This window comes from Lemur catta, chromosome 11, assembly GCF_020740605.2.
Source record: "Lemur catta isolate mLemCat1 chromosome 11, mLemCat1.pri, whole genome shotgun sequence".
NCBI lineage: Eukaryota > Metazoa > Chordata > Mammalia > Primates > Lemuridae > Lemur > Lemur catta.
In genome coordinates, this window is record NC_059138.1 from 2594862 (window position 1) to 2609299 (window position 14438).

General features: G+C 46.6%; 1 protein-coding gene across 3 annotated transcripts in view; it reads right to left on the bottom strand.

Moving 5' to 3' along the window:
• DPP6 (dipeptidyl peptidase like 6) overlaps positions 1-14438 on the bottom strand; it is a 616516-nt gene that overhangs the window by 47321 nt on the left and 554757 nt on the right. For all 3 annotated transcript variants that reach the window (XM_045564622.1, XM_045564624.1, XM_045564623.1), the window contains 3 exons: positions 13823-13914; positions 12827-12874; positions 11017-11135 (listed from right to left, as the gene is read on the bottom strand). In XM_045564622.1, coding sequence (XP_045420578.1) covers positions 11017-11135; positions 12827-12874; positions 13823-13914 — 259 coding nt within the window. The remainder of the gene's footprint in view (positions 1-11016; positions 11136-12826; positions 12875-13822; positions 13915-14438) is intronic.

Sequence of the window (14438 nt, forward strand, 5' to 3'; positions counted from 1 at the left end):
GAGGTCCAGCCCGCACTCCGGGAACCCACGGTGCACCGCTGACCTGTGGGAATGGTTTCAGCCCACCTGTATTTAATTCCAAGCCACCCAGCACAGTTGAGTAAGACCATGCTCATATTAATAATATTATATTAATACTATTACATTATATATATACTATGTGTTGTGCATAATGCTATTACATTATGTATACACTATGTATTGTGTATAACACTATTACATTATATATACAATATGCATTGTGTATGACACTATTACATTATGTATACACTATGCAGTGTATGATACTACTATCTTATGTATACACTATGCATATTGTGTATGACACTATTACTCTACGTACACACTATGCAGTGTATATGACACTATTACTCTATGTACACACCATGCATTGTGTATGATACTATTACTCTATGTATACACGATGCATATTGTGTATGACACTATTACTCTATGTATACACGATGCATTGTATATGACACTATTACTCTATGTATACACCATGCATATTGTGTATGACACTATTACTCTATGTACACACTATGCAGTGTATATGACACTATTACTCTATGTACACACTATGCAGTGTATATGACACTATTACTCTATGTACACACTATGCATTGTATATGACGCTATTACTCTATGTACGCACTATGCATTGTGTATGACACTATTACTGTATGTATACACTATGCATATTGTGTCTGATGCTATTACTCTATGTATATACCATGCATTGTGTATGATGCTATTACTGTATTATACACCATGCATTGTGTATGACACTATTACTCTATGTATACACTATGCATATTGTGTATGATGCTATTACTCTACATATACACTATGCATTGTGTATGACACTATTACTCTATGTATGCACTATGCGTTATGTATGACGTTATTACTCTATGTACGCACTATGCATTGTGTATGATGCTATTACTCTATGTATATACCATGCATTGTGTATGACACTATTACTCTATGTATACACCATGCATATTGTGTATGACGCTATTATTCTACGTATACACGATGCATTGTGTATGACACTATTACTCTATGTATACACTATGCATATTGTATATGACGCTATTATTCTATGTATACACGATGCATTGTGTATGACACTATTACTCTATGTATGCACTATGCATATTGTGTATGATGCTATTACTCTATGTATACACCATGCATTGTGTATGACACTATTACTCTATGTATACACTATGCATATTGTGTATGACGCTATTATTCTATGTATACACCATGCATTGTGTATGACACTATTACTCTATGTATGCACTATGCATATTGTGTATGATGCTATTACTCTATGTATACACCATGCATTGTGTATGACACTATTACTCTATGTATACACTATGCATATTTTGTATGATGCTATTACTCTACATATACACTATGCATTGTGTATGACACTATTACTCTATGTATGCACTATGCGTTATGTATGACGTTATTACTCTATGTACGCACTATGCATTGTGTATGATGCTATTACTCTATGTATGCACTATGCATATTGTGTATGATGCTATTACTCTATGTATATACCATGCATTGTGTATGACACTATTACTCTATGTATACACCATGCATTGTATGACACTATTACTCTATGTATACACTATGCATATTGTGTATGATGCTATTACTCTATGTATATACCATGCATTGTGTATGACACTATTACTCTATGTATACACCATGCATTGTGTATGACACTATTACTCTATGTATACACTATGCATATTGTGTATGACGCTATTATTCTATGTATACACGATGCATATTGTGTATGACACTATTACTCTATGTATACACCATGCATTGTATGACACTATTACTCTATGTATACACCATGCATTGTGTATGACACTATTACTCTATGTATACACTATGCATATTGTGTATGATGCTATTACTCTACATATACACTATGCATTGTGTATGACACTATTACTCTATGTATGCACTATGCGTTATGTATGACGTTATTACTCTATGTACACACTATGCATATTGTGTATGCTATTACTCTATGTATATACCATGCATTGTGTATGATGTTATTACTCTATGTATACACGATGCATTGTGTATGACACTATTACTCTATGTACACACCATGCATTGTGTATGACACTATTACTCTATGTATACACTATGAAAATTGTGTATGATGCTATTACTCTATGCATACACTATGCATATTGTGTATGACGCTATTACTCTATGTATACACCATGCATTGTATGACACTATTACTCTATGTATACACTATGCATATTGTGTATGACACTATTACTCTATGTATGCACTATGCATATTGTGTATGACGCTATTACTCTATGTATACACTATGCATATTGTGTATGCTATTACTCTATGTATATACCATGCATTGTGTATGATGCTATTACTCTATGTATACACGATGCATTGTGTATGACACTATTACTCTATGTACACACCATGCATTGTGTATGACACTATTACTCTATGTATACACTATGAAAATTGTGTATGATGCTATTACTCTATGAATACACTATGCATATTGTGTATGACGCTATTACTCTATGTATACACCATGCATTGTGTATGACACTATTACTCTATGTACACACCATGCATTGTGTATGACACTATTACTCTATGTATACACTATGAATATTGTGTATGACACTATTACTCTATGTACACACCATGCATTGTGTATGACACTATTACTCTATGTATGCACTATGCATATTGTGTATGACACTATTACTCTATGTATACACTATGCATATTGTGTATGACACTATTACTCTATGTATACACTATGCATATTGTGTATGACACTATTACTCTATGTATACACCATGCATTGTATGACACTATTACTCTATGTATGCACTATGCATATTGTGTATGCTATTACTCTATGTATATACCATGCATTGTGTATGATGCTATTACTCTATGTATACACGATGCATTGTGTATGACACTATTACTCTATGTACACACCATGCATTGTGTATGACACTATTACTCTATGTACACACCATGCATTGTGTATGACACTATTACTCTATGTATACACTATGCATATTGTGTATGACACTATTACTCTATGTATGCACTATGCATATTGTGTATGCTATTACTCTATGTATATACCATGCATTGTGTATGATGCTATTACTCTACGTATACACGATGCATTGTGTATGACACTATTACTCTATGTACACACCATGCATTGTGTATGACACTATTACTCTATGTATACACTATGAATATTGTGTATGATGCTATTACTCTATGTATACACCATGCATTGTGTATGACACTATTACTCTATGTACACACCATGCATTGTGTATGACACTATTACTCTATGTATACACTATGAATATTGTGTATGATGCTATTACTCTATGTACACACCATGCATTGTGTATGACACTATTACTCTATGTATACACTATGAAAATTGTGTATGATGCTATTACTCTATGCATACACTATGCATATTGTGCATGACACTATTACTCTATGTATACACCATGCATTGTGTATGACGCTATTACTCTATGTACACACCATGCATTGTGTATGACACTATTACTCTATGTATACACTATGCATATTGTGTATGACACTATTACTCTATGTACACACCATGCATTGTGTATGACACTATTACTCTATGTACACACCATGCATATTGTGCATGACACTATTACTCTATGTATACATCATGCATATTGTGCATGACACTATTACTCTATGTACACACCATGCATATTGTGCATGACACTATTACTCTATGTATACACGATGCAGTGTATATGATACTATTATCTTATGTATACACTATGCACCATCACAGTAGACCAAGTGGGGCTCACTCGTTTCCATTTCCTTCCTGGCCCCAGGGAGCATCTGTATTTGCTGCTTTCTCTGGCACAGTTGGGAGCGGCGGAAGGAGAAATGCCCGGCTAGAGAGGCATCTGGTTTCCCTCATTCTCTTTCCTCTCCATTAGCATCAATAATTAAGTTTGGGATCGATTCTCTTTATGTCTTGGGAGCTAAAACAGACCCTTCTGTCAGCAGCTGGCAAGCACTTCCAAGCTCCTGCAGTTCATCTTTACTAGGCATTAAGATGGTGTTCCCTGGTTAAGAAAAAGAGCTGCCTATTTCTGAAATATCAGTGGAATGGCTGGATAGACATTTTACTGCTGAGCACAATACGCTGGCGGATCTGTGCAAGGTGAGAGTTCCCTCAGTCTGGTGGTGCTGCTGCCTTCTCCGTCATACAACTGAAAGACAAACTTCACCAATAACCTCTAAGGGGAACAATGAAATTGACTTTAACCTGCTGACAATGATCACGTTTTCCACACAGGTGACTCAACAAAGTTTGTTGAATACCAACTTTTGACGTCATGATCCAGTGGATTTTGGTGATTACCTGCCTGGAGGATGAGGCTTGGCACACCCACCTTCACCATACGTCCATGCACTGTACATGCAAGGAGATCGGACGATGGCGGTTAGAGCTCGTAGAGGCTTTTTCTTTACAGTAACATGAAATGCGCTCCCTGAGACTCGGCCAGAGGCCCAGCACGCCCCTCCGCAGCAACAGAGCAGGCGCACGTAGAGTCCACCAAAAAGGTCTATATTCACTGGGAAAATTCATTCAGACCTACGTACTGTGCACCAAATATATGATTTAAAATTGCATATTGCATTACTTTGATTGCTTTTAACCCTCTTTGCTCACAACATCTGTTTAAAAAAATTAAATTAGTGTTCATACTTCCACATCTCGTAAGCATGCTTTCACACATGATGGCAGAAAACAAGCCCTAAAGAATGTCTTGGCTACCCACAACATGAGCGGGAGCTGTCATGGTACGTAGAAATAGCACATGCGTTAATTTACTTTCTAGGCAGGTCTAGGATATGATTATGACTTAAACTAGGGCCACACTGGCCCCAAAGTGTAGTACGTTAGGTAGCTTTTATTCATTCATTCAAAACTATCTATTTACTGAGGACGCACTGAATACCAGGTGTTGCTGTGGACACTGGGATCAAGAGTGTGTAAAACCAAGCTCCTGCGCCCCGTGAGCTGCCACGTGAGCGGGCAGACAGCACCTGAAACACACACAGACATGTCAGCGGCAGGCAGGGAACAGGCGACGTAGGGAACTGCAGCAGCGTAAGAGGCAGACAGCAGGGAGGTGGGGCCTTGGAGAGGGCGCTAGGGAGCCACGCTGTCACTGGTTCTGTTCCGTGAGGTCCCCAAGGCTTCAACTGGGTCTCTACGCCTCCTGGACCCACAAGGTGACTGTCACTGGCTCAGGCACTTTGCTGGGACTCAATGGATGTTCACACATCAACTCTGCAAATGCTCAGCCTATGCCATGGTCTGAGTGCTTGCGTCCCCCAACATTCATTTGTTGAAATCCTCACCCGCAAGGTGAAGGTGTTAGGAGGTGAGGCCTTAGGAGGCGATCAGGTCATGAGGGTGGAGCCCCACGAATGGGGTTATGCCTGGATCAGAGGGACCCCAGACAGCTCCCTCGCCCCTTCCATCGTGTGAGGACGCAGCGAGAAAAAAAGCCAACTCTCACTAGAACCAAATCTGCCTTGCTCTTGCCCTCCCCTCCCCGCCGCCCCCTGCCCCACAGGAAATACAGAGCCTCACAGGACAGGCGCAGTCGTCACCCTTACCTGCGGGGACACGTCCCAAGACCCTAGATTCATGGGAATATAGGCATGAAATATTATAGAATAAGGAATGTACTTGTGAAATTGTGAAGAACTGGAGAAATAATAGAGGATATTTCTTTCATTACCCATCTCACAGGGTCACCGAGAAGACCAACTAAGTACACTGAAAGCTGCTCAGGAGATCATGGAAAATCGTTATAAAAGGCTATACCCTAATACAATATTTGGATGCAGCTGGCTTTACTGCCAGACAATACAGGGCTGGAAAGAAACCTAAATCTCCCTGCATTAAGATCATAGGTGAGTTTCTACAAGGTTCCACTGAGTCTGGGTTCCAGGTGATCCTTTGTGTAAGAATCTAGCAGTCATCCGAAACCTGTGCCTTTTAGATCTAAATGTTGGCACTGACAGAGGGGTGCAGTGAGGTAATGAGCATTTCTGAGTCTGTACGTACCTGTTCTATTTTAATCTATTCTTAATATAACTGTGCAAAGTGCGAAAATAATTTATGCATTTTTAAGTTTGTACAGATTTATTAAAAATTTTAAAGTTAAGAATTAGAAAGAAACATAGTAAAATGTCAAATCTTAAGAAACCACAGAAGAAATGTTAACGGAAAATTAGAGAAGGCAGATGGTGATAAAATGACGTGAGCTCAGTAACGATGAAGCTGGACAGAATATACTGCAGAAGAGTGACTGGACATTAGGTAAGATGAATGTGCCGAAGGATGAATTAAGTAGAAGTATTGACTGCAAACAACTGATGAGCTATGATCAGCTATGACTGCAAGGGATGAATGTTTGTGTCCCCCACAAATTCATACACTGAAATCCTAACACCCCCGGTGACGGTGTTGGGAGGTGAAGCCTTTGGGAGGTGATTAGGTCATGAAGGTGGAACATTCATGAATGGGACTCGTGCTCATACCAAAGAGGGCCCAGAGAGCTCTCTCACCCTCTTTCTGCCACGTGAGGACACAAGGAGAAACTGGCCACCTGCAACCCAGAGGGCCCTCACAAGAACCTGACCATGCTGTCCCCCCATCTCAGACTTCCAGCCTCCAGAATTGTAAGAAATAAATTTCTGTCGTTTGTAAGTCACCCAATCTGTAGTACTTCATTATAGTAACCTGAATAGACTCAAATGATAAAGTTATAACACTGACTATAAGCTGCAATGTTGAATGTGCAAGTAAAGCAGTAAGTCACTATCAGCTAGACTAAACGGTCCCCAAACTATCCTAATGAAAAATCCACAGAAAGGCAGGAAGAATGATCAAGTCTATATGGGGCTATCATAATTTCATGATTTTATACCCAGCTCTTATGTCCTGACGTGGTTTGATGGTTTGTGTCCACTTTGACTGGGGCCTGTTTTGGCTGGCTGGTGTCCACACTGACTGTCACAGGCGACTGTCATCTCTGCCTCCGCCCAGGCAAGCTGAACTACTTGCAGTTCCCTACGTGACGGATCAAACAATCTTGACTGTGGGAACATTTACAGATTTCCCTTCCCTAATTCACCAAAGAGAATCCTCTCTGTCAACATATTTTCCCTCTACCTAAAAGTGGAAGGATTTTTTTTCCTGGTTGCAGCTGGAAAGCTAAGTTAATCTACATAATAAAGTGCTGTAGGAGAAGGGAAAGAGAAGAAAACAACAGTCTTTGATGCTAGGAGTGGAGAAGTTATTTTTGTCATAGATTTCCAAGAGTCTCTCAGAGTAGCTTTGTGGTGTGAAAGAAACAAACAGGAGAGGAAATGGGAGCTTAATAAACGTTGCTCTGGAGGACACATTTGGGTCTACTTTAATATTTGCTGAGAAAAGTGGAGAAAAATAAAATTATTTTAAATTATCTTTGGTTATTAAATTAGGCTTCTTAAATGCATATATTCACTAGATTGATTGTGATTCACAGGCTGCAAAAGAAATCCACTGCATAATCTTTTTTTTAAATTTCAAAATATTAAGGGGGTCCACATGTTTTTGTTACACTGGGGCCTTGTAGAAGGCTTAGTGCCCTTAGAGTGCCCATCATCACTGTGTAATCTTAGAATGTTCCCTACGCTTTTCCTCAGGCCACACCTTCCCCTCAGACCATACCTTCTTCCTCCCATTCTGTATCCTACCCGCCTATTTATTTTAAATGCTACCTCAATTCTTCCCCCCCAGCAACAACCCCAAGGAACCCAACCCAGTATAATTATTTTCTCCTTTGAAATTTAATAACACTCAAGTTGACTGATGAGGAGCTATGTGTATATATGAAGAAATTTTGTAACAACTGAATCCCTCATCCCTCGCAGCAATCAAGGCCAACGCCTGTGGTGGGAACCGGGTTGCCGCCCAGCTCTGCTATCCCCGGACCAAGGCTCAGCTCTCAGGCCTGCTGAGTCGTCTCTGGCACCTGCTTCCAGATTCAAAAAGATGGCTGCTGTTGTCTCCTCATCCATTTGGAAATGTGTGCCTTTCTAGAAAATTTTTTAAAAACGGGGTTTTGGTTATATTTGGGGGGAAGTTTAATTTGGGCATTCCAGTTACTCTAGCCAGAAAATATATTATATAAAAATTTTAAAAAGAGTAATTTTGTAGAGAAGAGGGCTGGTTTATGCTTAACCTTAAGATGAGGCAACAGGATAAGTATTTTAATAGATTTTAAAAGATTCAGATAACCCTAGCATGATAACTTCATCATCAGTTAAGACCTCAGTTTCTTAATTGACAAAATGGAGGGGGAGGGGGAGGCTGGATCAGATAATCTCTGGGATCTACTCCTGTTCTTCAAATTCTGTGGCTTGGTGGGTTACTGTGGGGACTCAGGCATTTGTGGGGAGGAGCACCCTATCCTTTCTGAAGTTGAGATCACAGAGCTGCTCAATGGGCCGGGTCCACCCTGTGTCTGAGCCGGGTGGCTGTACTCGTGGGCCGGGTCCATCCTGTGCCTGACCCGGGTGGCTGTACTCGTGGGCCACGTCCACCCCGTGTCTGACCCGGGTGGCTGTACTCGTGGGCCACGTCCACCCCGTGTCTGACCCGGGTGGCTGTACTCGTGGGCTGGGTCCACCCCATGTCTGACCCGGGTGGCTGTACTCGTGGGCCACGTCCACCCCGTGTCTGACCCGGGTGGCTGTACTCACAGGCCAGGCTGACGGTACACATGACCTGCACGGCTTTATTTGCTCTTTGCTTCTGTTTGCCTCCACTGTACCAACTGAGCAGCCATCTCTTTACACTAAGCACTTGTAGACCACAACACAAGCAGTCTTGCAAACAGAGAATGTCCTCACATAAACATATGACATAAACATAAAAACCAGTGTATTCTGTCCCGAGTACAGAATCCCAGCAGGCAGACTGGAAATCTGAACAGGAACTACTGTTCAGTGATCTCCAAGCACACTTTGTCCAAACAGCCTCCGAACACGGTGCTGCGTCTACATCCCCCACATGGGAAGCCTGAGTCCAGGGCCGCAGCCTCCTGGGGAAGCCTCATCAACTCAGGCTGGGACTTACAGTAGCTGAACAATGAAAGGCTCCAGGTTCCAGCTGTCAGAATGAGGCCAGTCAGACTAAACTTGGGCTTGCTCAGCAGGGAGCTCTGACCTCCAATGCAGCCAAGAAAAGATTTGCAAACAATCCCGGTGCCGGATTCTGTGAAATATCCCCATGCGGAGCGAAGGCTGGCACGAGTCGGTAAGAACTCAGGAGACACCCGTCCACATGGCTGCTGCCCTGACCGGTTAGAACCACGTCTTTCCAGCTGCTAGAGGCTGCCCTTAAACCCGTCTCTGGCGATGGCATCTACCCTCTAATTTAAAGATCTTCATGGGCGAGGTCCTGACACCCTTCTCATTTAACCACTGTTGTTGGGGACATTCTTCCTCAAATCTGCTTTAATTTTTCACTTCTATATTATATCATGACCACCTCTATTTTAAAGCCACCTCCTCCGTCTAAGATTTCAGATCTCTGATCACACAGCCCCTTGTCACACCTTGTGTCCCCCAGTGGGTCTGCCCCGCATCTCCCCGTCTCTATGCCCTACAGACCTCCGTTGTCCTTTCACGAGGACGCTGCCGCAGGGAGACGGGGTCACTGTGCTAGCAGTCGGGGGGCCTTGATGCTGGTCCTCGCGGTATCACCGACTCGCCAGGAGTCTGGGGTTTGTCATCCGGGAAGGGAAGTGGGTCAGTTCCATCTTCCTCCTCCAGCTCCCTGAGGTTCCGGGCACCTCTGCTTCCCGAGAGGCACAGGAGTTCGGTGCGATAAACACCGAGGGGGCTGGGACACTAGTGTGGCATTTCAGACCCCCCCAACCCCGTGGTCTCCCCATGTCTTGGAAGAACGTTGGGGCTGAGCCTGTGGTGAGCGAGGGGCTAAGCCTTCCTGCTCTGGGACTCGCAGGATTTTAGATGACGCCGATACAGAGAGAAGGAGCTTATGAAGCCACGAGCTACGCAGTAGCCGCAATAGCTGCCGAAGACGCTGCTCTAATAAAAATCATTCATTCTCCATCTACGACTGGTGGGACTGAAACTCTGAGGAGCGAGTTGCTTTTGCTCTCAGTCTACACCCGCAGCACTTTCATTCTTCACTGTGATCTCAGGAGATCAAACTCTTCTATGTATGTTTTGTTATGGCCACGTTTATTATTAACTTACCTTTTCATGGGTTCATATCTGATCTTTCCAAGACATAGGACAAGATGCAAAGATAATCTTTGTACCCACCATGGGACACGGCCTACCCCTTTGTGTTTGCTGACTGGTGTGATAAAACACTTGCCAAAATTTGGGGTGAATTATTAATGAGTTGGGCCACAGGAAAATACTTTCCTGAGACTTCTTTAATATAACCCTGTCCCTAAATATGCTTGAAAGACTGGCCTTTAATGTTGTTTTATTACCTTTACAGATGGCTTAGGTCCATCAACATGTAAGCTATTGCCCTGCCTGGACACAGGGCTGTAATCTTTTATGGACAATGGGGCACAGACTGCAGGATTAAGCACAGCACGTAGAAAACACGGACAAACTATGAGCCCTGATAACACGTGAGCTAGCACGACTGCACCAGGCTCGGAGGGGTCCAGTAATCCTGCCCCACGAGCTACATCTTCAGGTAGGTGGGTCCCTACCTGTCCTGGAATACGCTGTGCTCCTACCACCGCCAACTGCACCTCCCTGCGAGTCAAGGGCGCCTGCCACGGGCCTCAGCATGGCCGGGAAGCAGGCTGGGGGCGGGGGGCTTACCTTCGCACTTGAGCAGGAAGAAGTCCATGCTGTGGCTGAAGGAGGCACTGAAGTAGGTGCAGTTCTCAACCAGGTCACAGGAGAGGCACTGCCTGTTGAAGTTGCCCACCGTGTTGGCGCTGGAAGGGCAAAGCGGCAGTCAAGGCCCCCATCTTCCCGCTGGGTGTCCCGGCTCACCGGTTTCCCCTACAGGCGGCCTGGGAGCCCTGCTGCCTTTCCCCTGGCCTTCGTCCACCGGCCTCCCCACTGGAACGCCTGCGAGCTCCCAGCTCCATTGCACCTTCCCGGGGAAGCCCTCCCTGACCGGCGGATCCTCCACTCTCGAGAACTCTCAGTGCCGTTGCCCCTGGGACGGTGACATGTGGTCATCCGTGCTGCTCCATCCAGGCTGTGGCATGGCCCGGCGTGAGGAGGGTGCAGGTGTTTGGTGTTATGACCTGGTAATTTGCACCCATGTATCCTGTCTCTCCGAGCACACGATTAGCGATTTGAAAACCGCAGGGAGGGTTTATGCATCTTGGAATCCCCCCGAGTGCCCAACACTGGCAGTTGAAGCCCCAGCTGGACTGAGCTCTGGCTGTTTCCAAAGCCAACACTCCCGAGAGAGGGAGATGCTGAAGATGTTGCTCCTCAATGGAGCTAGACGAATGGGAACCGACTCAAGGATGTCACCTGTGACCCTCTGATCCAGTGTAACCTCAGATCAAGAAGCCCTAAAATGTGGTTCCCCAAATGGAAAGGTCCTGGGGTGCCCAATATACCCGGAGATTCTACCAGAACATTCTGTTGGGGAAGGGTCCATTCTAACCGCAGGCTCCATTCGGAAGCCTATCTTTGCAAGAGTGAAGATCGTGCATGGGAGAGAGAAGACAAACTTCTCATCCTCTAAGTCAGAGGAAAGGGTCTGCAGGCTGCCTTGGCACTTGTTATTAATCTGGTGACATGGTGACACGACCGATTTCAATGTTCCTAGCAGGCACACAGTGACGGAAGCCTGTGGAGGAGCAAGCTGTGTGTCCCCTCCTCCTGGCCCCAGCCCGGCCCTCGCACCCTCAGCACCGAGGCTGGCGCACGGGAGGGAGGCCTGCGGTGCACCAGGGCTTTCCACCACCCCGCAGAGCTGGCCCGGTCCAGACTGCCAGTCACCGGCCTCTGGCCTGAGGTCTACGCCGAGTGACATCCTCTTTGGCCCGGGTGCATTTGGGCAGCAAGCAGCGCAGCCCTCCCCTAGTCCGGAAGCCTCCGAGGCGGCAGCAGACTGCCCCTCCCTCTGCCACAGGTGGGAAGCACCCAGGGCCAAGAGCCTTCTGTAGTGAGAACAGTAACTGGGGCAGTGACCAGATCGAACGCTGAAGAGGGACAGACCCCAGGGAAGGCCTAGTCCCTCTCCAGGATCTGGAGTGGGCCAGCCCAGCCCCTGCCTGCTCTGGTGACAGACCTCAGCGCATGGGCAGCACTGCAGGGCGGCAGGCCGACCCCTCCCGCCCACGGGTGGGTTTCCAAATCCGACTCTGCCCTTAGCAAAACCCAGGTGAGCACAATTCCTCTAAGCGCATGTTTGAAAGCAGGTGAAAGGCAAAGGCTGGCCCACTGCCTATCAAAAGGGAGAGTCAGTGGGGGGAACGCCATGCAATACAAGCACAAAAATAAAATAAGGCTTCAAATTCGGTGGACTCCGCAAGTTCTGTTCTCTCTCTCCAGGCTTCGCAGCTACCCCTGTGGTGGGATCTTTCTCGCTGCCTCCCCTGCCCTATTGCTGACTGAGCCGGGAGCCCTGCTGGGGGAGCCTGAGTGCAGGGGGGCTGGCTACCTGTAGAGCTGTCGCCGCCGAGGCAGGTCCTCCGTGCTCAGGAAGTAACTGCAAGATGTCAGGGAGCACAGGTTAGTTTGCTGGCAGGCGCATCTGCCCCCACACCCCTGCACCCCCCACAGCCACACCTCGGGGCTGCTGCCATCCCGTGGCCCACGGGGGCAATTCTGTTCCAGTCCAGCCACACCTGCGGCCAGAGCAGGGGATGGCCAGGCACCTAAGGGTCATCGTACGGGCTGAGGACACACCAGCGCAGACGCTGTGGGCTCTCGGCACCTGCGGCACCAGCCTTCACTCCGGAGCTGCAGGGCACCGCTGCAGGGCTGAGGGTGGCCGGGCATCCCTCTGGATTTGGAGCTTCGCAAGATTATTAACCTTCTGGAGGGCAGGGCCCAGGACACCTACTGTAAGACCAGACACAGAGCCTGGCCCGACACGCTCGGTGCATGACCTTTGCCTGAGACACCCAGTGCAGACACCGTGCCATGGCTCCTGTCACAGAGCTGAGGCCAGACAGCCTCGGGGGCGGCACCAGCCGGATGCCCACTGTCTGGGCCGACTCCACCTGCCACCAGCTGAATAACCGGGAGTAAAGTCCTTACCTCCTTTTTGTCTCAGTTTGTTTATTTTTCAACTGGGGAAAGCAACGAGCCTACCCCCCGGAGCTGCCGCATTAGAGGAGATGAAGCTCGCAAGGCACTGGGCGCAGCACCGGAGCCAGCAAGGCCTCAGCAGCCATGGGCGCCCCCACCACGGCCGCCAGGTACCGACGGGCGCCACCCGCAGGCCTGGCGCCAGCTCAACTTCACCGTCCGGACTGTGCAGCTCTGGCTGCTGAGGCGGCATATGCGGCACATTTCTGACAAGCCTAGGAGCCAGTGGTGCTGTCTAGGAAGGAGAGACGGGCCTCCTGGGCTCTCTGAGTATAATCTGACCAACAAACGTGCCTCCCACTGCCCGGCCAGGAAGATGGGCCCAGGCCCTGGTTCTACTCACATCTTATTCCGCTTCTCATCATAGGACAGGATCTTGGTCACGTCCCAGTCCCCAGAGGTGATGGACTGGATGTTGTCATTGCTGCTGTTGGGCTGAAACACAGACGTGGCATTAGGAGTGAGATGCTGCCCCGGCTGGGCTCCTCCGTACCAGGCAACAAGGGGCCACCATTCTCTGTGTGGGGCATGCTGTCGCCTCCTGCCTGGTCCTCTCCCGAGGGGCCTGGTTCAAGTTCAGCGTCGTCTGTGGAGACCACTGACCACCCCAGGCCCCCAGGCCCCCCCTTCTCTGAGTGTCAGCGGTGGGGAATGGCACGTGGCCCTCTTCCGTGGTGCGTGTCACCTGGTACCTGGATCGCCAGTTCTGCCACCACAGAAGTGTCCCACCAGGGGAACCAGGCTTTATGGGGCTGCCATTGTGCCTTTTACACCCCAAATCTGAGTCATTACTCAAGGAGGACTGGGGAGGAAGGAAAGAGAGAAATGCAGGGAAGTGGACGGAATCAGGCAAAGAAATAGAGAAAAAGTGAAGGGAGGAGGAAGGGGACACTGGGCTCTTCTGTCACCCTCTGCCGTCGTTGACAAGGACAGTTCAGAATCGTATTATCGAGTACTGC